Below are 22,456 nucleotides of genomic sequence, written 5' to 3'. Positions count from 1 at the left end.
GAGAAAGAGAGAGAGCTCCAAAATGGTGGGTCAGGGGGGCGGGCTTACACCCTCATACAAACAACAGCTACATGGTGCCAGCACACATGCGCAGGAAAGAAACTTACATCAACAAGTAGTTCACAAGAAATTTACATCAACAACTTGTTTTGCTTCCCCCCATCCCACCCAAGGGGGCGGGGCAGGCCAGTCTCCAAAGGCTGTAAACATTTCCTGAGAGGCCCCAACACCTGGGCCCCACACCAATCTAGAATTTTCTACCCAGCCAACCAATTAAGTGTGAAGGTAGGATAAAGACAGTCAGACATAAGGTTTCAAACACCTTCCTCAGTGGAGAAGCTACTGGAGGATGTTCTCCAACACAGAGGCAGTAAAGTGAGGAGGAGGAAGGTGGAGATCTGACCCAGCAGCATATGGAAGGGTAGTCCCAGAAAGACAGCTGTGTCCAGGCCTAGAGAACAGCGGTCCAGTCCTCAGACCGGGGGACCAGAAGGCCCCACAAAGGAAGTTTCCAAAGATAAAAGTGGAATCTGCCATCTTTTTTATGATGACAGAACATTTGGGGGTGAATTAGTGATACACTGAAGTCTAAGTAAAAGAAAAAACAAGGCAGCTATTTCAGGGGAAACAAAGTTTAGAAGAAAGGACATGTCATCCTGGGAAACATAAAAAGGCAATCACGTGGTTTAGCTCCGAACAATGTTGACGTAGTCATAAAAAGGAAAACTATGATTTAACAAATTGTGGTGTAAACACATTGGGAGAGTGGGAGTAGAGAAGTGTGTATCTGTGCGTGTTTGGGAGGTGGTAATGATTCACCTTCCAGGAGCACGAAGTCAATAGATTAATGTCTCAGATGTCAGTGTTGTATCTTCTTTACTTTTCTGTACTTTTAAAAATTTTCACAATTTTTTAAGTTTATTTTATTTTATTAGGGAACAGTGTGTTTTTCCAGGACCCGTAAGCTCCAAGTCAAGTAGTTGTTTCAATCTAGTTGTGGAGGGCCCAGCTCAGTGGCCCGTTTTTTCTTTTCCAAAGTTTTTTTTTTTTAATTTCACAATATTTTAAAAGGAACATTGAGGGGTTGGCCGAGTGGTTCAGTTGGTTAAGAGCTCACTCAAGATTGCGAGCTCTGAGCAACAGCGGTTCGATGCCAGGCCCAAGCTGAGCTGCCACTGAGCTGCCAACAGGTGGCAGGATGGCTCAGCTAAAAACAAAATAAATTAAAAATAAATAAATAAATAAATAAATAAATAAAAAGAACATTTATTTTTATTTATTTTTTTTTTAAATTTTTTTTTTAATTGGGGAACAGTGTGTTTTCCCAGGACCCATCAGCTCCAAGTCAAGTAGTTGTCTTCAATTTTAGTTGTGGAAGGCGCAGCTCACTGGCCCATGTGGGGATCAAACCAGCAACCCTGGTGTTATGAGCACTGCGCTCTAACCAACTGAGCTAACCGGCCGCCCCCAAAAAGAACATTTATAGACATGTAGTACAGAAAGGCAACGCATAATCCCAACCCTCAGAAGTAATCATTGTTAACATTTGAGTTTACAGTATATCCTTCCATACACACGGGTGTATATGTCCCCCACACCTAAGTACACTCGTGCCTGTGCTTCCTACTGTTAAATTAGATTATATTATGCATGTGGGCTTTTTGCATGAGAATCACCTGAGCAGCTTTTTGAAAATATCAACTCTCAATAGGTCCAGTTCCAGAAAGTTCACTGCAGTAGTCTAGGGGTGGGCCCTAGGTCACCCTTTTAAAAGTTACCCTGGTGATCCTGATGCATGGTCAGGTTTGGGGACACTGCTTCGTAAGTCACTTTCTTACTGTCATTGTTTTTTTTTTTTTAAGATTTTATTGCGGAATTGGGGGAGGGAACAGCGTTGGGGAATTGGGGAAGGGGAACAGACAAGTTGCTGTCCTTTTGTTCTTCAGTCTAGTCGTGGAGGACGTTGTTTCACTGGCCTATGTTGGTATTATCATTGGGCTCTTCCCGCTGAGGCAGATCGGTCACTGGCCATTGGACGGCCGCTCACAGTGGCGGCCGGCCACTCACGGTAGCTTACAGCAGCCCACTACAGCAGGGGCTGCAGCCTACGATGTCACCGGCCACTCACGGCAGCCCAGCTCCAGGTCGAGCTGTTGTTCACCATCTTAGCTGTAGAGGGCACAGCGTCACTGGCTCTCATGTGGGATCCGAACCGGGGCCCTGCTGCTCAGAGCTGGCGCTCCCAAGCCACTTCTTAACCAACGAGCCACTAGGCCGGCCCTGTTACTGTCATTTGATATTTTTCTCCCTCATCATTGTTTTGGGCTGCAAGGTGGCCCGACTATGTAAGATTTTTGCTGAATGGTGGTTTCTTGTTTCCAGGAAAAGAGAGGGAACAAAGCATCTGATAAAGCTGCTCTCCTGGCCTTTGAAGCCTTGGTGACCTTCTGTGAAGACTTAGGGTGAGTGACTTTTTTCGTGTGTTTCTGGAACAAAGTGTTGGTGAGATGTTTTCCTCCTCCAGCACCCACTAGTTAACCAGCTAATGTGGGGCAACTCTTGGGTCACCAGGGGACCCCCACGTGCCAAAGGCCATTGCATGGGGCATCTCCTGTCAGGCAGCCTGGAAGTCAGTACCCTTCCACACTTCTGTGGAAAGCCCCAGAAACTCTGGCAGTATGAGGACACGTTGAATATTTTGGGTGGTTGTCCATCCATCCTACTTCACCCCCTTCTGGAATGGCTGACCCCATGAGTGACTCAGTCCTGAGTCATGTGACCAATTCTGAGCCATTGGCATTGTGGTCATCACATGCCACTGAGCTAGAGCACTGGCTTCACTTGAGTAATAGTGACTCTTATCCTGGACCCAAATAGAGGCATGTGACCCAGCTATCTCTTGGCAGGGGTCGGTAATGTGCTTGGAGAGAAATCAACTTTTCTAATACAACACCAGCCTGCCCACTTGGAACCCTTTTATCTATTTTATCTGCATCTGCTGGTGGTGGGAGCCATGAAAGAGCCTAATAGCTGCGGTGACAAGCAGGTTGTGGCAGGGCGGGTACTGGGCACGAGCAGCTGTGCGTGAGGGACATCCAGGAGGATTCTAGACAAGCTGGGAACACCTTGTACTGGTGTTTACCTTTGGTCTAAAAAGCTCTTTGATTCCTCTGCTCTCATTGGTCAGATCTCGTTGGACAACCCTGTGAGGTAGGTGATGCAGAAATGATTGCTTTAGACTTAGAGATGAACAGACCGAGGTCCAGAGAGGTCAAGGTCACAAAGCTCATAGTAGACAGATGCCACCAAGCCCAGATCTCCCGATATTCAGTGACATGTACATTTTACTACGTGTGCGCCGTCTTGGTTTTTGCACAACTAGATTCTTGAAGCATGAAGCTTATTACCTACGTGGTACTGGTGTCTGGCAGATGTTTGGGACTCTCCTCTGGAAAGCAGAGAGGTGCTTATTTGGGCCCTGCGTTGTGATTCCCATCCCTTCCTATTCACCAATGAGTTGGTGGCTCCTGGACTGAAGTTCTTTCCTTCTCCAAGCAGCCATCTCTCATTTGGCCTCTGTGGCAAGACCATGCCGAGCAGAGGTGGTTGGCTGCAGTGCCAGGACCACCCTTGCCCTGTGACCACCCAGCCATTGCAACCAGAGCCCTTTTCAGGCACTGGTACAGGGACGTGCTCTATTAGGCCTTCTTAGGCTCCCTGAGAAAACCACTCATAATGAAAGGGCCAAGTGTCCTCGCTAATTGTAAGAGCCCCCTCTGCTGGAAACAATCCTGGCCCAGGTCTTGTGTGGGAGGAGTCTGAGGCCTGTGGGCCCGTCCAGAGAGTTCGCTCTGCCGTAGCCCAAGAGGCGAGGTCTTCCTAGGGCCTCTGCCCTTATTTCTCCTGCCTCATACCAGGGAGCCTCTTAGTGTTGGGGGGAGGGGGGGGGCGCAGGGTGGTCCTGGCATCAGTATGTCTTCTGCTGCCCCTTGTGCAACCTCACCTTTCCTGTCTCTTTTGCTACTTGTGAGGGTCCCTGTTTCCAAGACTTCCAGGCCCTGGGATGGAATAATCACCGCTGATGTGGCTGGATTTGAAATTGCTCTTTGAGTGAATGGGAATGTTTCTTTACAGCATAAATGGCCTATAACATGAAGATAAAGCCCCGTCCCCTCCCGATAGTTGCCCCTTTTCTAAGAATAGCCCTGAGTTGAAGTTGAAGCAGCTGTTTGCTAAGGAAGGGTGGGGGAGGGACCTGGCAGCAAGGGACAGGCCAATGTGGTGGCTTTGGCAGAGGTGGGTACATTTCTACAAAGGCGGCGTTGTAGGGTCTGGGGACATGTGGCTGTGGGACCCTGTGAGGGGTACCTGGGGAGCTCTAGACCAACAGAAAAGACACTTGCGTCAGGTGAATGTGACCAGGGTGGACGCCAGCAGGCTTCCTCTCTCCTCTACCTGCAGCTACTTTCTCTGAGCGCTGGCCACGCAGAGCATTCGATTATTCATAACAGGGATCTTTATTTTTTAGTGTCAAAAGGAACGGTCATCGGGTTGGAAGCAACCTGTGGCCCAGGGGCCTTGGCACCTTGTCTGAGATGGAAAACAGCTCTGTGTTCTGTGTTTAGGCCTAGGTGGAACTGGGCTATGTCATCTCCTGGACTCTGCGCTGGGGGAGCCAATAGCCCAGCAGCTTTCTGTGTATCTGTTGGCTTGCTCAGTCGTTCATTTATTCATTTATTCAACCAGCAAATATTGGTTGATACTCTGTGCCAGGTGCACTGGTCGTGGGGGACACAGTGGTGAGCACAAAGGGACCAACCCCTGCTCTTATGGTACTTGGTCCAGTGGGGAAGACAGGCACTTATCAGATAATCACATAAGAACATGTGTAACTCTGGACTGTTAAGAGGGTTTTGAGGAAAAGGTACAGGGGGTTTTGACTGTGGATAACAGGTGGCCCCATCCTTGGCCCCCAGAAAGGCAGGTCACGACTCTTCATACTCGTTGCTCTTCTCAAGCGGAAAGCATAAACCAAACATAGTAGCAAACAAGAAGAGAAACAGGAACATGGTGATGAATAAGCCGATCACTACCAGGCTCCCCTGGTCCCAGGGGTTATCCCAGAACTCATCATTCCAGATGTCCCTCTGTTTAGTTATCAGTGTGTCCATGTGAACCTGGAAAAGGCGACAGAAGCCCTGAGGGCAGGGGCCTTGCAAAGGCCGTGGCCCAGGTGCTACTCTCCATGCCCCCACCCCCAACTTCACCCTCTGGAGCAATCTCCAAACAGCTGGCCCACCTCTGCAGCTAGTAGACACCGAAGGGATGGTGTGTCTTTGGGCTCGATGCCTCCAGCGAGCAACAAATGGACGTTCCTCCCTGTGGAAACAGGAGACCAACTGACATCCACAGAGGGGACCCTTGGGTTTTTCCTGGAGGCTACCTCTGGGTTCTTCCCCACCCCTTTCCTGAACAGTCCTGGTATGAGCAAGGACCCCCTCTCCCATCCCTCAGACCTACTCAGCTAGAATCTAAAAAGCACCGCTCTAGATCCTTTCTGTTTCCTGCCTCAAGTGCCAAACATTTGGGAAACGTTTTGAGAGGTGGCCATAGTTGCCGAGAGTGGGCTGACTGAACCTGAGACCTCGGTAAACTTCTCGAGGGGGCGGTAAACAGAACAACTATAACAGCTTTTATAGAAATGTCACAAGCGGCACGGGATACGCTCTTATCGGCATATAGGGAAGACAAGGGAAGAAGGATTGGGTTAATAACCGAATCCGCCTGTTCAAATTCCGGCTCCCTAGGAGAGGGAATCTGTCGGGCCCCACACTTTGGGGGCCTGAGCTAAAGTGGCCAGCAGCTGACCAGAGCTGCACTCTGACTTCAAGAAGCAACTGTTGGAGGAAAAGGTGTTCTTATTGCCAAGTGGCCCTGACCAGACCTCATTGCTGTCACCAGAACAAACAAAGGTGGGCCAGGGCCCATTGCCTAGCAACCCCTGGTCCCTTTCTGCCCTTCACCCTGACCCCTCAGCTGTGTCTGCCCTTTTGTGATGTCATTTGTGTGTGGTGGTGTCCTCACTAAGAGAAGTCAGACTTGCAGTGAGTAGAGGAAGAGGCTGGATCCAGAGCCTTTGCCCAGGCCTGCTGTCCGCCTCACCTGTGGCTGGGCCCTACCTCCCCTTCTGTTTAGATGACCTGTCGACTGAAAGAGCCTTTCCAGAACTCGGGAAGCCCTGGGGCTGGAACTGCCACACAGGCTGCTCCCTTCCTCTGGTGCCTGCTGAATAATAATTAACTGCAGGTCTTGCCGGCACCTCCTGGAACGAGTTTCTGGGTGGAAGCGTTGATCACCATGGAGGCCTGGGTTCCTGGGGAGCCCTGACTTCTCCTTTGGGGCCTGCCTCTCAGGTGCGGCCTCAGCAGCTTCGTGTGGTTGGTTCCTACCCACGGGCGCCACAGGGCAGCTAGGAAGTGGGAATGGAGCCAGTGCCCTGGCACGTGAAACCTGGTAGCCACCATTCTCTCCTTTACAAGACAGGATTCGAGTGCCTGCTGTGGCCAGGAGCTGTGCCAGGCCCGGCAGTCCAGCTGTGAACCACGGCAGGCAGACCTTGCCCTCCCACTCCCAGAGCTTACGTTCCAGCGCACCTGTCCGCAGCCCTGCTTGTAGAATCATCCAGGAGCTTTTCTAAATGCCCGTGCCCAGGCCCTACTTTGTACCACTTACATCAGTCTCTGGACGTGTCAGAGCCCCGTGCTTTGTAAAGCTTGCCAGGCAGCCTGGGTGGGAGGAGACCGCTGATGGGCAAGTTCATCGAAGTCCTTCTGCACAATCCTGGGCTTACTTGACCCCTGGCCTGCCTGACGCTTCGCATTTCCTTCTGTGAAACCCCCTGACTAATGCCCTTGGCCTGCTGAGTGCTCCCAGCCAGTGGGCTGGTCTCTAGGACTTCCTTGCACTTCCAGCTCCATCAGTTAAGTTGGATGCTTATCAGGAGTCAGCTGTTTGTTCCCAAACCTGTTTGTGGCAGTTCTGTAATTACAGAACTGCACTTAACAACACATAAAAAATGAAGCGACAAGATATCCGAAACCCCAATTTTACAGCCGGGGAACAGTCACAGAGGTTAAGTAACTTAGCCACAGTCACACAGCTAAGAAGGAACTGCACTGGGGTTGGAACCCAGCTGTTCAGCGCAGCTCCACAGGCTCTGAGGCTGTGCTGTGCCTCAGAGTGAGTGGGGAGAGGGAGTTATTTCTATAAATACCGACTGGACCACTTTCGAATGACTTGGGAATCACTCAAGTAAAATTCCTGTCAAAACATTATTTTGATGTGGACAACCGTAAGCATTTTGTAAAATTCCAGAAGGATTTCTTTGAGTTCTTGCTGTGCTTTAAGGAAACCCAAACTAGCACGTAGACAATACAGGAAACCCACAGAGAAAAGACCTGGCCCTACATCGAAAAAATTAACCAAGGAATGTGCATATGTATGTTTCAGTTTAAAATGAGATGTGTACAGAGTGCACGTGCCATACACACAACAGTTGCTTAAGCTACTTTTTCAGTCAATTGCTGGCCCCGATCAGAAAATTCTACTGAAGTGTTCATGAGGGAAGGATGATGGGAGAAGGCAGAGCCTGGTCCGGGGCCCAGGGCACTCCCCTGGAAGGGGTGATGTGTATGCTGAGACCTGAAGACTATGTAAGAAGTAGAATTAGGAGTCAGGGCTCCATGGTAGGCAGCAGGTCCCAAGGAGAGTGAGGGAACTGTTTTTAAGGACAAAATTCATTTGTCCTCAGTTTTTCTATGGTCTGGAATTGGTATTACCCACAAGCAAATATGTCGGTCGTCGTGAAGACTTTCATTGTAGATTGCTTTCAGATGTTAAAAACAGATTTAGGAGAAAACCGTTTTGTGTGCTCTCTGCCAAGTTCTACTCATGCGATTCTAGCACCGGTCGCCTTACTGTAGTGTCTGATAAGGAATAATGTACAGACAGTAAAATGCACATATCTTAAGTGCATTGTGAAACCGATTGAGGGACCGAGAGACCGCTGTGTGGTGGCAGAAGCCACAGTTGGGGGCGGGGGACATGCAGAGACTGGTGAGGTGAGTGCGGAGACTGGCTAGGCCACTGCTGCAGTGACCGGAGGCAAACACTGATGGTGGCTCGGTTGAGGGCACCGTGGCAGTGGGAATGGAGAGATGTGGCATCCAGGGTCAGCCAGATGTTCTCTGGGCCCAAGACAGCCTGACGGCCGCCCCTTCATGACCACCCCCATCTTGCTGTGCCTTTCTGTCTATTCTTTCCCACAGTGGAGGGACCACTGCTCCTCTCCATGCCCAGTCTTCCCCAGAAAAGACCCGTGCTGGGAGCCGCCCAGGCCGGGAGTGTGCCAGGCTGCTGTATCTGCGGCAGACCTGGTTGGCTGAGCCGAGTGGGAATGAATTCTGCCCGGGACTTGGCCCGACAGCTCGCGAAGCCACCGGTGGCAGGGCTCAGTGTGTGCCGGTGTGCCAGGGAATGGGGAGCAGTCAGCCGTCTGCGGGCAGGGACAGCATCTTATTTGGACTCTGCATTTAGGTACTGCCTGGCATGGAGGAGGAAAATACAAAGAAACCGGCTGGTCAGCCTGTCAGTGCTCAAGGCTGTCCGTGGTCTCCACCTCTTGGCAGCTGGACCAGGAAGCCAGAATCAAAGAGGCTTGGCCACCCTCAGAAAGGAACATTCTTGATACTGATGGAAACTTGCTTAAGTCAAAAAGTCCCATGGGGGATTGGGCTGCTGCGCTGTGGGAGAAGCTGCTGAACCCAGAGCTTCCTAGGGACCCTCCAGCTGTTGGTGCAGGGACTGAAAAGGCAGGCTTCCCATGCCGTCCCTCCCATGTTTTTCTTCTGGGAGGGAGGCCTCCTTGGGCCCCACCCGCTCACTCACAGGGAGGTTATTTTGAGACAGTTCTGGGTGTGGGTGTTTGGGCTGTAGGGTTGGTTGATGGAGGGTGATAGAATCAGAGCCTAATGGACACTGCCAAGTGGGAGGCCTCAGGCCCGGGGTATGGCAGGCGAGCTGGGACTCTACGGCCAGCCTGCTGGGCCCAGAGGCTGGCTCTGCCATTCTTCAGCTGGCTGAACTTAGACAAGTTACTTAGTGTCACTAAGGCTCAATTTCCTCATTTTTAAAATGGGGGTAATAGTGGTATTATAGCATGGATGTTGTTGTGACAATGAAATGAATTTATCTGCATTAGAATTCTTAAGACAAAGCCTGAGCATGTAGAAGCCCTCAGTGAATTTCGGTTATCTTTATCATCACCATCACCATCATCACTTGGATTATTATTATTAAGCTGAATCCTAGAGGGGGTGGAGGGTCCAGGCAGATTCTTGAATTTCTTTTGCTTTGTATGGAGGCACTTCCTCCTGGTTCTTCAGTCCACACCAAACCTGTCAGATAAGTCTATGGACACCAGGAAGTGAAACCAGCCAGAGAGCGAGAGTGACTCCCACTCGCCGTCCAGCTGGAGGGGGCAGTGGCAGGTATCCCTTCCCCAGTCCTGTTTTCTGGATGGATGGGGTGCTGCCCAGGCCAAGAGGACAGAGGTGTGTAAAAAATGCAGACCTCCTATGGTTCTGGGGGCCAGTGGGGAAGGATGGGGGTTGCCATGGGGGCCTCTGCTTCCCCTACCATCATCTGAGTTTATCCTCATGAGCTTAGCCCAGGAGGCAGGTCCCAGAATTAGCCCCATTTCACAGGGAGGAACCATGGCTCGGGGAGGTCGGGTCACTGACCTGTACTCACACAGCTGGTGAGTGGTGGGGGCGAGGCTCTGAACCCAGACAGCCTGGCACACGAGTGGGGAAAGCGCGAGGGGGTTGGGATGTAGGTAATAGACAGCATTAGGGGCCTGACCTCTCTTCTTTTACTCCAGAAGTTTGGGAAGACCCAGTGGCCTGAGCCTGCTAGTGTGGGATGTGCAGGCTAAAGTGAATGGCAGTGGAAACTGTTAAGTGGCCGGTACCTGAGCCAGCGCCTGCCTGGGGCACGCACAGCCTCCATCTTTGCAGAGTGGGCACCTGGGAGACAGAGCTTGTTATTAGAGCAACTAGTGCTTGACAGGAATTCCACTGCACCCTCCACTGGTTCCATGGCATGCCCTCCTGTGTGGCATTCCTGCCTGTGTGTTTTTCCAGCTTTCATGGGCACAGGGAGAGCAGAGGCCTGAAAGGACAGTCCCTGGCCACGCCCCTGGAATTCTGGCCCAGAGCCCTGCCAATGCACAGAGCCCAGCCCAGGGAGTCTGGCGCCACAGAAACGCATAACCAAAAAGCTTTTACTGGGAAAGATACAGGCAAATACTGGACTAGAATACTGATGTGCCCCCTTCTCTGGTGGGGAGCTAGGGATCCCATGGCTGTGGCACAAAGTCCCTCTGGTTGGCCTGCTCCTCTTCCGCGTGGGTCAGCCAAACCCTGAGGGCCAGCTCCCCACAGGTGCAGGCTGTTCTCCATCGAGGTTTGGGGACCCCACGTCCGTGTTTTGTTAAAAAGTGCAGGTAGGCCGAGGACTGTGGCGGCTTGCTCAGTCCCAAGAACAGTCGGCTCCTCCTGAGCACTGTGTTCACTGGCAGGTGGAGGTCTCGTGGCCGAAACAGCCCTTATTCCCCATAAGACTCCAGGTACCCGTGTCCGGTCCTGGGCAGCGCCAGAGCTGAGACGGTGGGTCTTGGTCTTGAGGGCTGAGGGCTGCAGGGCCAGGCTGGCACGTGGGCCACGGCTCCGGCAGCCTCCCTCTCCAGCTTCTGCTCCGTCAGGTCTTCATCCCTCACCGTGGGGTCACGGGCCGCACTTGGGCCTTCCTGCCTCTGGGCTGAGCACAGCAGCAGCAACAGGCTACCACCAGCAACAGCACAACCGTGGCTGGAGGATTGGGGGAGAGAGGCACAGGGCACAGCAAACTCCGAGGTGGGAAGAGAAAGAATGCCCACTTCCTTCTGAAGAACCCTCTGGAGGTCTGGCTCAAAGGTCCAGCTCACTGGTCAGAAATACCCGAGGGCCTGACGAGAGGTGTTGACCATCCGTGTGCCAGCCACTAGGGCCCTGACCTCCGCCCTGTCGTACCTCCTCCGCCTCAGAACTCTGCTCCCTTCATCCTTGGGTTGGGATGCTGGGCTGCCTCTGGCTCCCAGTACCACCCGCCTCACTCGAGCAGCATGTCAGAGGACTGGGAGATAGCCTTTGGTTTCTCCCAAGGGACACCTGCTTCTCCCCCTCTGCCTGGGGGACACCCAGCCACCTCCCCCAGCCCTCTGGCTAGCACCATGGTCTCGGCTCCCGGATGCCGGGAAGAGCCTCGGGTGCTGAGGAGATCTGAGAGCCCCAACTGACCTGTGAAAAGGAGGATGACCGAGAAGGCCACAATCTCCACAGGCTCGGCCTGGGGCAGCCTCTGCAGCTTGAGCAGCAGCCGCTCGCCCACTGAGCGCATCTCCTGCACGAAGTTGTTGGCTGCCATGCTGAGCTGGTTTCCTGCCGGGGCTCCTGGCAGGCTGTGCCTAACAGAGAGAGAGAGAGAGAGGATCTGAGTCCCCATGGAGCTGGCTCCAGAGAATCCGCCCTCACTCACCTGCAGCCCGCGGAACGAGTTTGTCAGGTCTCACCCTTCACACCCCTGGTGGCTCAAGGAAGGAGAGCTGGTGGGGCCCCTCTGCTCTGTGCTGGCACTGCCCAGGATGAGAGATGCTGGTGATGACAGTGAGCCTGAGACCCCGTTGTGGGGGCTGCTGGGCAGAGCTGGGCACGGGAGGGGGCTGCCAGCGGCCAGAGTTGGCCAGAGTTTCTGACTGCGAGGCGGGGTGACTTCACTTTTACATTCCTTTGTGTCAGACGCTAGCCTTAGGTTTTTCCAGGGTGCCTTGGACTGGCACAGCTCCCCTGGTAGCCCCTGGGTCATTCAGGACTTGGGGTACCGCCCCCAGGTTCCCCAGAGACAAGGTTTCAGGATTCCAGCCTGGTGCTCTTGCCTTTTATTAATATGTAACAAATGTGTGGCAAGAAGCATCAGCGTCTCCCAAGAGCAGGCTCTGGGGGTTGGGGACGCTTCTGGCCAGGGTCAGCTGTAGGGGAGAACCGACTGGGCAAGGTGGTGTGAGGCCCCCACCTCTCCCACCAGCCCAGTTTCTTTGCTCATACGGCGTTCTTGTGTGAGGAGGAAGAGATGATACTGTGTCCCTTCAGTTTTTCCCAAGGGGTCCTCTCGCAGAATGAGCTCAGTCATCCCAGGGCTGGTCTAGCCAGCCCCTCCCTCCTTTGCTGGCTCGGATCTGCTCCTCTGGTGTGTCCAAGAGAGTCCCCTCTGCTCCCACACCTGCCCCAGGTATGTGGCAACTCAGCCCTCCACACCCCTGACTGAGAGCCTCCTCCTGTCTGGGGAGCCCAGGAGGCCAACATCAAGGTCAAGGCCAAGTCTGTCAGTGGCGTGTCAGGCAGCAGAGCTGTCTTTCCCTTTCTGCCTCACCTTCGAGCACAGGGAGCCAGTGCCTCTTAGAGAGGGACCGGGGACAGTCTTGTGCCAACCCAGCCTGAACCTGTTCATGAAGGCAGCTCTAATCCAAGGCAGGCGAACAGGTAGCCAGGGGTGTGTGCCAGACCTGAGGCTCTAGTTCCTGCCACCTTGTCCCCAGTCTCAGCTGGCCGGTTCTCCCGAGATGGCTGTGGTCTGAGAAGCCGGTCACGCCGGTGCTGCCACAGCAGCTGCCTTAGAACCGCCCAAATGCTGGCTGCTCGGGCCCTCTCCCCTGCGCGTGGCTCCTGCCCTCCCTGGTGTGCAGCCTTTGCTGGAGCCCCACCCCTAATGCAGCCCACCCCGTTCCTTCTTGGGCAGCTCGTGGGATCTGCTGACCACGCCAGTCCCACCTATGGTTACTTAGGACACTTCTGCCCCTCTTCTGCCTCTCAGTCCTTCAGGACCTGGAAGGCAGCTTGCGTGTGCCTCCTGCATCTCCTTCTCCACGAAGCGGGTTCTCTTCCAGTTTTATCAGCTGCCCCCCATGGAGCACTGTTTGAATCAGCCTGGATTTATTTGGATGCTGTCATCCCACTTCCTGCTTTGGTGACTGGATGAGTCACTTCATCTCTGAGTCTCTCTCATTTTACATGCAGATGAGATGCCTGTCTCTTGAGGCTGTTGGGAGGACTGACCACCTGGCAGCACAGAGCCTGGCACAGGGAGGTGCCCCCTCTGGCTGGGGTCAGGACAGTGCAGGAGAGTCGAGGTGGCCTTTGGGGCAGCTGCCACCTCTTGTGGGGGGCTTGGCCCACTCTCTGTGTCAGTGACCCTCCCCAAACACCTCTGGGGAGTTGCATCTGTGTCCTTCATTCCAGAATGTGATACGTGAGTGAAGGAAGAGCGGGTAAGCTGGAGGTGGCACGCTATGTTTTTAAGTGATGATGGGGGTAGCAGCTCCATGGAAAGTTAGATGGCTTCCTGTCAAAAGTGGGAGGCTCCTGGAGTTAGGTCCTCCTAGCCCCTCTCACGCCCTACCCCAGGGCCAGCACGTTTCTGCAAAGGAGAGCCGGATCCCAGTTTTCAAATGTACTAGGACTTTGAATCCTAGAATGCCACTAGTCATCCACTCCTGCCTCCTTTCTTTTACAAATGGGGAAACTGAGAGCTGAGAGAGGAAGTGACTTCTCTGATGACAGGGGCCTTGGCCAGCACTCCCCCATTGCCCCGCACTGTCTCTTGTTGATGGCCCGTCTTGGGTAGCCCACTTTCTGACCAGCAAGATAAGCCAGCCCAGGGCCCTGGGCCACACAGCCCTGTGGAAGCAGATGGGCTCCGCATGAGCAGCCCCAGCCTGAGGCTCTGCCTGTATCATATCGGGCACATTGCTCACCAGGCCAGGGCCACACCTGCTCTTTGACAACCACCAAAGGGACAGCTCTTGTCACCAAAGGGCCAGATCTTGTGCGTCTTTTCTATCTCAGGCACACCAAATTCCTTCTCGAGCATAGGACCCCCCCTCCTGTGGTCACACCAAACAGACTTCCTCCCATTGACCAGTGGGGGCTGGCTTGCACCAAGAAGGTGGGCTCCGCCCTTGTTCTGGAGCCTGTGGGCATCCCCAGTCCCCAGGTTCCCAGGTGGACGGTAGCCCACCCACTGGTCTCATTCCCGGGGAGAGTCTGCAGAGGGCTGAGGAGCAAGGCCGCTTCTCTCCCCTCCCTCTTCGTCTACACTTGGTGTGGCTTTTTCAGCCTGTTTGGCCCCGTGCCTGCATGGCCTAATGTAGCCATCAGAGACACTCCTTAAAGAGGCCGAGAGAGCTTTTTCACTGGGGCTTCCACGCCCAGGGACACAGGCGGGATTGTAGAGGGGCGTGGTGTGGAGACCCGGGCCAGTCTCAGGGGCAGGTCTCCGGAGCAGGGAGGAGGGAGGGTGCCCAGGTTGTGTGGAGGTGAAATTGCTGTGCAGGAAAGGCGGAGTTTGTTGATCAGAAGCTTCAGGTCTGAGGTCAGCCATCCTCCAGGGGTTATGACGTCAGAAGGCTGCAGACTCCTGCCCAGAGGACTTGGCCCCCAGTCTGGGAAGACAGTCGATCCACACCAGCGGCCGGCCCTGGCTGTGGATGGCATCATGGCTTTGTACCCAGGGCATCTGGAGATCTGAGTTGGCCAGCTGCACCCAGCCCGGGGGTCTGCCACAGGGCTTCTCACTGGATCCTGTCTGTACCAGGACACGAGTGGGGCCACTGGACACTACTGTTTTGCCCCAAAGACCAAAGAGGAGCCCCCCTGGCCTTTCAGTGGATGTTTTGTCATTTCCAGCTTGGGCTTGAGCAGAAGGAGCCTTAGTGGGGACCAAAAGGGAGCTGGTGGGGCCCCTTTCTCCTAAGAGGGAGGAGGCACATTCCAGCAGGTCTCAGGCGGTCTTCCCAGTGGGCTATTTAAAGCAAGGCCAAGGGGGTGCCTGATTCCTGGTGCCCAATATAGCCAGCAGCCGTCAGGTGACCAAGTGGCTTTGCCCCAGGGAGCCCTAAGTGTTCCCAGCTGTGGCATGGGGAAAGTGGGTGCTCTGGGGCTGGCTGCCTCTCCTCCCCTGCACCTCCCCAGGTTCGGAGGGAGGCAGGCAGGAAAGTCTGGTGGGGCTATTGATGATTCTGTACTTTTCCAGTCTTTCTATCTCAGGTCCACCAAACTCCTTCCAAAACTATACTTCCTGCCTGCGAACCAGGGAAACCCTCTCAACCCCATGCTCGGTAGGGCCTCAGCTGGAAGCAGCCAGAGCAAGTGGTGGCTTCCCTGGGCCCCAGGAAGGGAGTGCAGCCCAGCAGTGCTCCCTGCTGGAGTGGCAGCCTATGGAGGGGAAACGTGAGCAGGGCAGCGAGCAAAGCTGGCAGAGCTGGAGGGACTAGGGAGCATTCCTTTGTGTGGCATCTCCTGGCACAGAGAACCTTGCGACAGAGCAGGCAGGCATTCTGGAGGACAGACAGCTGCCACTTGGTACTGAAGCGTCCCTGTTTCCTTCTTGCAAAACTGATACTCCAACTCCCGGCTAAGCCAGTGTGTGTTTGTGACTGATAAGTACCATGTGCCGATGGCTCAGGGCCCCTAGGGCTTCTTGCTCCGCCTCTGTTTTCTACCACCCTTGCCCCCAGGGCATTGTCTTGTTTGAGAAACAGCCAGAATGAATAATAACCGATGGCGGCTGGAGATTTGTGGGGTCCAGAGGCCTCACCAGCAAGGCAGAGGTGCCCCGTGTGCGCTGCGCAGAGCCTTCCCACACACCCCTTTTCTGCCTTGGCTCCAACTTGCAGTGGGACATAGACACTTGAACCCTCAGCAGTCCCCACTTCCCCAGCCCTGTTCCAGGACAGGAGCAAGCATTTCCTGCTGCTGGCGATTGTTCCAGAAGCCCCAGAAGCTGGGCGTCATCCTTCCGTCCCAGCTCAGAGACTGTGTTCAGGGGAGCCCTGTCCACCTGTGTCCTGTGGGTGCAGGGACCCACATGGTGTCTTGGGGATTAGAACCAACAGAGGTAGCCATGGGCTCCCCACTGTCCCCCTCCCTCATCCACCGTACCTGCTGCCTCCCACAGAGCCCAGCATCTGTGCCTTCTCGCCACCGTGCACTGCCCATCGCTGCAGGACATGCAGTGTCCCCAGCCACCCACCCAGGCCAAATCCCACAACCTCCGCTGAGCCAAAAACACTTGGACTGATCCTTGGTTCCCACTTTCCCCTGGATTGTTGTTTTTCTTCCTAAGTAGATACTAGCTTGTTTGCTTTGGGGAAACATCTGGGGGGCGGGGAGGGAGACTTTAACCCTGGCATGAGGACAGGGAGGCCGGAGGAGTCGGCAGCCAGCCTCGGCTCTCTCGGCTCACCGGGCCCTGCCCAGGAGTGCCACTGTCGGTGCTGCCCGAAGAACCCCCTCGGGCTCAGCCTTACAATGGCACAGCAGAGGGCCAGGTGGCCAGGGCGGACCTTCTCACTAGCCTCAGTCCCTCCGTCCTTGCCTTGTCCACTGGGTTTACAGTCAGGCCCTCATGTTTCTGGTGCAGAATTCAGGAAGATTTGGGGGCTTCCGGGGATATAAAAGGGCCCAGGGAGGAGCACCTGGGTAGAGCCCTAAGCTGAGAACACCTGGCAAGAGTGGGCCAAGCCCCCCACAAGAGGTGGCAGCTGCTGCTCTCGTCTAGGACACAGATAGGCAGAGCTGCATTGGGGCCTGCCACATTCTGGGGCATAAGAAATGGCTGGGCAGACCCTGCCCTGACCCTCCTGGACTGGGGGAAAGCAGGGACGGGGGCGCTCTGCCTTGGTCCTGGAAAAGGGAGGCTCAGTGGGCAGGCGCTTTTCTCTCGCAAGCCTGGGAGAGAAAAGCCAAATCCCGCGTTTAAGCCCCCTGAATAGAAAAGCTTAAACTAATTTGCAGAGTAAGCAGGTACCCCGGGTCCCCCTGCCTGCTCAGCAAGCAGTGCGGAAACCACCCTCGCAGAGGGCTGCGGCCTTGGTCTGTCCCCCGGGGCTGACTCCCAGCAAAAGAAGGGAGAGCCCAGGTGTGAACAGGAGTCCGTCCAGAGACTGTGACCAAGTATTCCCCCTCCCCCCGACCCCCGGTAAATTGTGGCCCTCCACCCTTAGGGCAGTGGACCCTGGTTGCTCCATTCACTTCATCCCCCGTCATCTGTGGCCACTCACCTGGGAGCTCAGGTGTTGGAGCTGGAGGGTGACCGCAGGTGCTGGGGAGCCAGGCAGCCTCAGAGGGCCTCTTCTCCTCAGGCCACTTCTCCCTAGCTTCGCAGGCACCTCTTTGGTGACTCCGCTGCTCCCCCAGCGCCGCTTCTCAGTGCAAGCAGAGCCGAGAGCTGCTGGCTGCTGACAGCCAGCTGCTGTCTCGGCTTCAGCTTTTTGTTGCTGGTCTCCAAGAGATCCAAGTGTCAAATTACACGGGGCGGCCACTGAAGTGGGGAGTCAGTGCCCCTGCCTGCCGCCCGGGCTGGGGAGGGAGTCCCTGCTGGGAACTAGTCCTGGGGAGGTCCTCAGCTCCGGCCTAGCTCCCTCCCTTCTTCTTCCTCCTCCTCTTCCTCTCCTGGTGGGTGTGTGCTAAGCCACGTGGGCTGGGCCTGGGCTGGGAGCGGATGGAGGAGGTCTGCTCTCCTGTTCCCAGGCAAGGATGACCCCAGGGAGGTTGCACGAGGTGTGGAGAGGAGAGAGGCCCCAAAGCGCCAGCCCTGCGGCTCCTGCCCAACCCTTAGGAGAGCCTTTTGGCCCCCATCCCTGACCGCCCCAACCTGTCCCTCAGGGGACTTCCTGGCTGGTCCCTCCCTCTGGCCTCTCCAGGGAAAGTAAATAGTGTGTGTGGGGGGGTGCCGGACCACCCAAGCAGCCAGCCCCCTGGGAGGGTCCTGGGGAAGAACTTGGGAGTCCTGAGTGACATGGGAGTGGCCTCTGCTTGGCCTGCTCTGTAGGGAGGTGCCTCACGTTCCTTGGGCCTGGAGTAAAGTGGACCCTGCTGGCTTCCTTGCCAAAGGGTGTCCACTGTGCTGTCTCCTCACTCCTGGCCCGGCTGTCAGGGACAGGCTCCAGAGCCCAGTGGCTGGCAGAGCCCTTTGACATTTTGGCGAGTCGTGCCACCCTAGCCGACCAGTCTATGCCTGGAGCAGGACAGGAGCCGACCCCAGCCCGCATCTGCGAGCTGTCAATGGAGCCCTTTGAGTGTGAGCACAAAACCCCAGTGAGTCAGGGCTTGGGGGAGGGGGGAAGGAAGCCAACCTTGTGGCCACACCACTTGGATGCCAGAGCCTCCCAGAGGCCGGACAGGCGGCCACTATGCAGACACGCAGACTTGGTTGACAGAATGCTTTGCATATTGATTTTAGGAGCAGTGGGAACAGCGCCCTCTGGTGGCTGCCTTGGCATCTTTGCCATCTCGTGCTGTTCAGAGCCATGTTCTCCAGATTCAACTAAACAGGCAACCAGACCTGACTTCCCAGGGGCTGTGGAACAATCAGCTTTTGTCCCTGGAGCCTGCTCCTTGGGGTCTCAGTTGCTTATAGGGCTCCTTGCAGCCCCAGGCAGTGCTCACATTGAGGGGCGTTCTGGTTAGAGCCGTGACACCAGCTGTTCTTATTCTTGTCCCTGGGATGTGGCACCTGAACAGCTCTGCCCCTCTCCCCACCCTTCCCCGCCCCTGTGCCACATTCTTGAGGCTGGTCTGGTCATGTGTAAGGGTCTTGATAGAGCTGTGGCCCCGGGACCTCTGCACTTGTCCCAAGGACCAACTGTGCCCCCTACCTGGGGAATCACAGGAGAGACAGCTGGAGGCCAGCACCCCGAGGGGCTGTGACCAGGTCAAGGCAGTGGAAGACTCAATGAGGAGGACTCTGCTGAGGCTGTGTCTCCTCGCAGCCTCACAGTGTCTAGCACACAATGGCAGCTCTCAGAGCTGCCTGGTGCCTGCTTGGGGACAGTCCCCCTTCCCCAGGCTGTGTACACTGGGCTGGGCAGAGGCTTGGCGGGGACAACAAAGGAGAGCTCATTAACAGTGAAGCGGAGCTGAGTGCTGCGGCCGGGGTGGGGCCACCTCCTCCTGTTCCCTCTGTCTCCCACCCCTAGAAGAGAGTGCCGAGTAATAACAACAAGAGCCTTTGCTGTACTCCAGACGTGTGCAGAGGGCTTCTGCGCATCATCGCATCAGCCCTAGGGGCAGCGCTCTCCTGGCACTGTTTCCCAGGCGAGCGGTGTGCGCGAGCGAGCGTTCCCCAGAGCCCAAGCTCCCCCCAGGATACCCCACTGCCAGATGACGGGGCGGGGGGCCCAGAGGAGTGAGTAGCCCCTAGAGAAGGAAGCAAGACAGAACTGGGGTCACACCCTGGCTCCTCTGGACTCCCCAGGTACTACATGACTGGGAAAGCGCCCTCACCTCACTGTCCTCATCTGTAGAATGGCAACCAAGGTACCTGTGAGGCGCATATGAGATGAGGAGTATGTGATGCTTAGCACACAGTGCCAGACATGTAGTGATGCTCAGCCCAAGCTTAGGGACTGGGTCCCTCACCCCTGGCCTCTGCCCTGCTGCTGCCAGGTGCCGCCATGCTGCCATTGCCAAGTACTTCGGAGATGCGCCCCCTGCCTGCACCAAAGGCTGTGACCACTGCCAGAACCCTGCGGCTGTGCGGAAGCAGCTGGATGCCTTGGAACACAGAGGCAGCTGGAGCAAGACCTGCATCAGACCCTCCCAGGGAAATGGCTTCGACCCTGAGCTGTATGAGGGAGGCCGCAAGGGCTATGGGGGCTTCAGCAGGTGAGGCGCCATGAAACCAAGGGCCCCCAACCCACTGGAAACAGCCTGGCATTCTCTCCCTGGTGCCAAGGCCAGACCAGAGGCAACACCGTGCCACAGCCAATCCCCCCGCCCCACATGCTGTGCTGGGGCCAAGACCTCAGTGCTGCCCAAGCTGCCCGGGCATCAGGGCCATCACTGCCCCTCTGGAGGTGTGGAGGGAGGGCAAAGCCCGGGCTGGCGCTGCTCATGCACAGCCTGTCCCCTAGGTGTGATGAAGGTTCGGGAGGCAGCGGAGACGAGGGCAGAGACGAGGCCCACAAGCGGGAATGGAACCGCTTCTACCAGAGACAGATGAGTCTGCGCAAGGTGAAGGGGGCGGGGTCTCAGCGGACCGGGTGGCCTCCCTGCTCACACTCCCTCAGCCCTTCCCTGGTGCTGAATTGGGTGCTGTCCTGCAGCAGGTAGGATGCGTCACAGGTCCTTCATGTTACCTTCCAGGGCAAAGACCCCAAGATAGAAGAATTTGTTCCCCCAGGTCAGTACAGAAATGTCTCCATGGACTTGTGGGCTATTTCCAGGGTGTAGATGGAGGATGCCTCCTGGGGGTGGGTTGGAGGGGGGGATTGGGGACTCCAGAGAGAAGGTAGAGTGGAAGAAACCACCCCTTCTCCCCCCAGATGAGGACTGTCCCTTGAAAGAGGCTTCTAGCAGGAAGATCCCCAGGCTCACTGTGAAGGTAAGAGGTAGGTGGCTCCTCACACCCGCCCCCCAACCTTGAGGCTTGTGCGACCAACGTCTCTCCCCCCGCAGGCCCGTGAGCACTGCCTGGGGCTTCTGGAGGAGGCTCTGAGCAGTAACCGCCAGGCCACAGGCAGCACAGACGGGTGAGTGTCCCAGGTCATGGGGGCCGGGGAGGGCTGGCCACGCCTGTTCCTTTGGAAATCTGAAGAACCCCAAGCCCCCTGGCTTTTGTGGGCACCCCCTCCCCAGGTTGAGGCCCATCCTACTCTCGGGATGGAGGACCCTCAGCCCCACCAGGGGGTAGGCTTGGCCACAACTTAGGGACTGCAGGTTGCCCAGAGTCCAGATCCGAATCCCGGTGCCCAAGGCCATTCCCACCAGGCCCTGAACCCCCTCCAGGTCCCCAGGTTGACTCCAACAGAAGCTCGACAAGGAGAGGACTCAGGCCTGCCTGACCCCTCACACTCATTCCTACTCTTAGACTTGACCTCCAGGCCAGGGCTGTGGAGCTAGAACACGAGACATTCCAAAATGCCAAGGCAGCCAACCTGTACAAGGCCAGCGTGCTGAAGAAGGTGGGCCCGGGCGGGGGTGGGCGAGGCAGCCCCTCCACATTCCCGGGCTATGTGCCCACCTCAGAAAGCCCAGAATCCACCCCCTACCCGAGAAGCCACTTATGTGAGGGTGTGGGTGTGTGGACCCCGATTTCCCTCCATTGCCAGTTGGAGGTATTTCTAGCCAACCCCATGAGAACTAGAACTTGACCAGTGGCTAGTTGCCTGCAGCCGTGGGCCACAGAAGCCCGCTTGTGGAAAGCCTGGGTTGGGGACTGTCGGGAGCTACTGGTTGCCATGGCATGCCCGCCTCTTCCTGCCCCAGGTGGCTGAGATCCACAGAGCCTCCAAGGACGGGCAGCTCTACGACATGGGCGGCGGTGCCAAGAGCTGCAGAGCCCAGGCTGAGCCGCCAGCGCCCACCGAGTACGACATCCGGCCAGCCTCCCAGGTGTACTCGGTGAGCGGGGTCCTGGCGTCCACCCCAAACCTGGGTCTGAGAAAGGCGCCGCTTCCCTTTGCCCTCAGCTGGGGCACAGCATCTTCCCCTCTCCTGGCATCACAGTCCTGGCCCGAGGGTGCCCTGGGGCAGGCCCTCGAGCTTCCCCGCCTTGCCAGTTATGCTCTCCGGCCCCCAGCTCTTCTCATCAGCCTGACCCCCAAGCGATGTTGGGCCTGGCTTTTCCCTGCCTTCCTCCTAAGAGCCCCACCAGCACGGCCATATCTGGACTAGCCAGTGAGTGCCTTCGAGGGAGCCTGGTGGTCAAACCCTCTCTCCTCTTCACAGCTCAAACCCAAGCGGGTGGGAGCTGGTTTCCCCAAAGGCTCCTGCCCGTTCCAGACGGCCACAGAGCTGATGGAGACGATGCTGGCCGAGGGGCAAGCCCTCCAGCTTGTGCAGGGAGGCGAGCAGGAGCCCCCCAGCCAGCCCTGTGTCCTACAGGATGAGGGTAGCAGTGAGCCTGACCCTGGGCTCGGAGGAGAAGCCCCCGGGAGCAGAGCTCATTGTGGGGGGCCCGCCCCTGAGAAGAAGACGAAAGGCGCCTCCAGGGGCAGTGCCCCTGCCAAGGCTCAAGCCAAGAAGACACAGCAGCTCCTAGCGGCTGCCGCCCTCAAGGATTCTCAGAACATCGCCCACTTCTTCTACCAGAGGGACGAGAGCCCACCTCCGCTTTCTTCAGCTCCAGGGGCAGAAAGTGTCGGCCCCTCCTGTGAGGGGGTGCGGGCAGCCCTGGCAGCGACCCCAGAGAAGTGCACAGGGGAGGAGGACGGAGCCCTGGGACATTTGGCTGCCCACCCCCAGACTGAGTGCACCAGGGAGTGGACAAGGAAAGGGCACAGGTAGTCCTAGAATCCTTTAGA

The 22,456-nt window shown here is 56.2% G+C and overlaps 3 protein-coding genes across 7 annotated transcripts in view; 2 read left to right on the top strand and 1 right to left on the bottom strand.

Moving 5' to 3' along the window:
* The window catches only part of LOC109383719 (ATP-dependent DNA helicase Q5-like), a 31,397-nt gene extending 9,547 nt beyond the window's left edge, over positions 1 to 21,850 (top strand). The window contains exons 8-15 of one of the 4 annotated variants that reach the window (XM_019644390.1): positions 2,383 to 2,462; positions 19,599 to 19,817; positions 20,066 to 20,165; positions 20,298 to 20,334; positions 20,477 to 20,535; positions 20,610 to 20,683; positions 21,022 to 21,115; positions 21,420 to 21,850. In XM_019644390.1, coding sequence (XP_019499935.1) covers positions 2,383 to 2,462; positions 19,599 to 19,817; positions 20,066 to 20,165; positions 20,298 to 20,334; positions 20,477 to 20,535; positions 20,610 to 20,683; positions 21,022 to 21,115; positions 21,420 to 21,827 — 1,071 coding nt within the window. In that variant the 3' untranslated portion in view covers positions 21,828 to 21,850. Of the gene's footprint in view, positions 1 to 2,382; positions 2,463 to 19,598; positions 19,818 to 20,065; positions 20,166 to 20,257; positions 20,335 to 20,476; positions 20,564 to 20,609; positions 20,684 to 21,021; positions 21,116 to 21,419 lie in introns of those variants that run through there. The other 3 variants (XR_002124283.1, XR_002124282.1, XM_019644391.1) reach the window with 3 other exon arrangements.
* Positions 4,202 to 17,300, bottom strand: LOC109383721 (uncharacterized). 2 transcript variants are annotated; one of them, XM_019644393.1, is made up of 4 exons: positions 11,669 to 12,800; positions 11,397 to 11,563; positions 5,300 to 5,379; positions 4,202 to 5,177 (listed from the first exon to the last, which is right to left on the bottom strand). In XM_019644393.1, exons 1-4 carry the CDS (start codon positions 11,959 to 11,961, stop codon positions 4,986 to 4,988), a joined length of 732 nt encoding a protein of 243 aa, XP_019499938.1. In that variant the 5' UTR covers positions 11,962 to 12,800; the 3' UTR covers positions 4,202 to 4,985. The 2 variants fall into 2 exon arrangements, with proteins under 2 accessions (XP_019499938.1, XP_019499939.1); XM_019644394.1 differs by lacking the exon at positions 11,669 to 12,800 and adding an exon at positions 17,213 to 17,300 and having other exon boundaries at positions 4,203 to 5,177.
* An 80-nt stretch (positions 21,851 to 21,930) lies between the features above and the next one.
* LOC109383633 (ATP-dependent DNA helicase Q5-like) lies at positions 21,931 to 22,439 on the top strand. Its single transcript, XM_019644234.1, has one exon. It carries the CDS (start codon positions 21,951 to 21,953, stop codon positions 22,437 to 22,439), a length of 489 nt encoding a protein of 162 aa, XP_019499779.1. The 5' UTR covers positions 21,931 to 21,950.
* The last annotated feature ends 17 nt before the right edge of the window (positions 22,440 to 22,456 follow it).

This window comes from Hipposideros armiger, unplaced genomic scaffold (assembly GCF_001890085.2).
Source record: "Hipposideros armiger isolate ML-2016 unplaced genomic scaffold, ASM189008v1 scaffold_87, whole genome shotgun sequence".
Classification (NCBI taxonomy): Eukaryota; Metazoa; Chordata; class Mammalia; order Chiroptera; family Hipposideridae; genus Hipposideros; species Hipposideros armiger.
The sequence above is the reverse complement of the archived record's forward strand: the minus strand, read 5'-3'. Positions and strand labels throughout refer to the sequence as shown.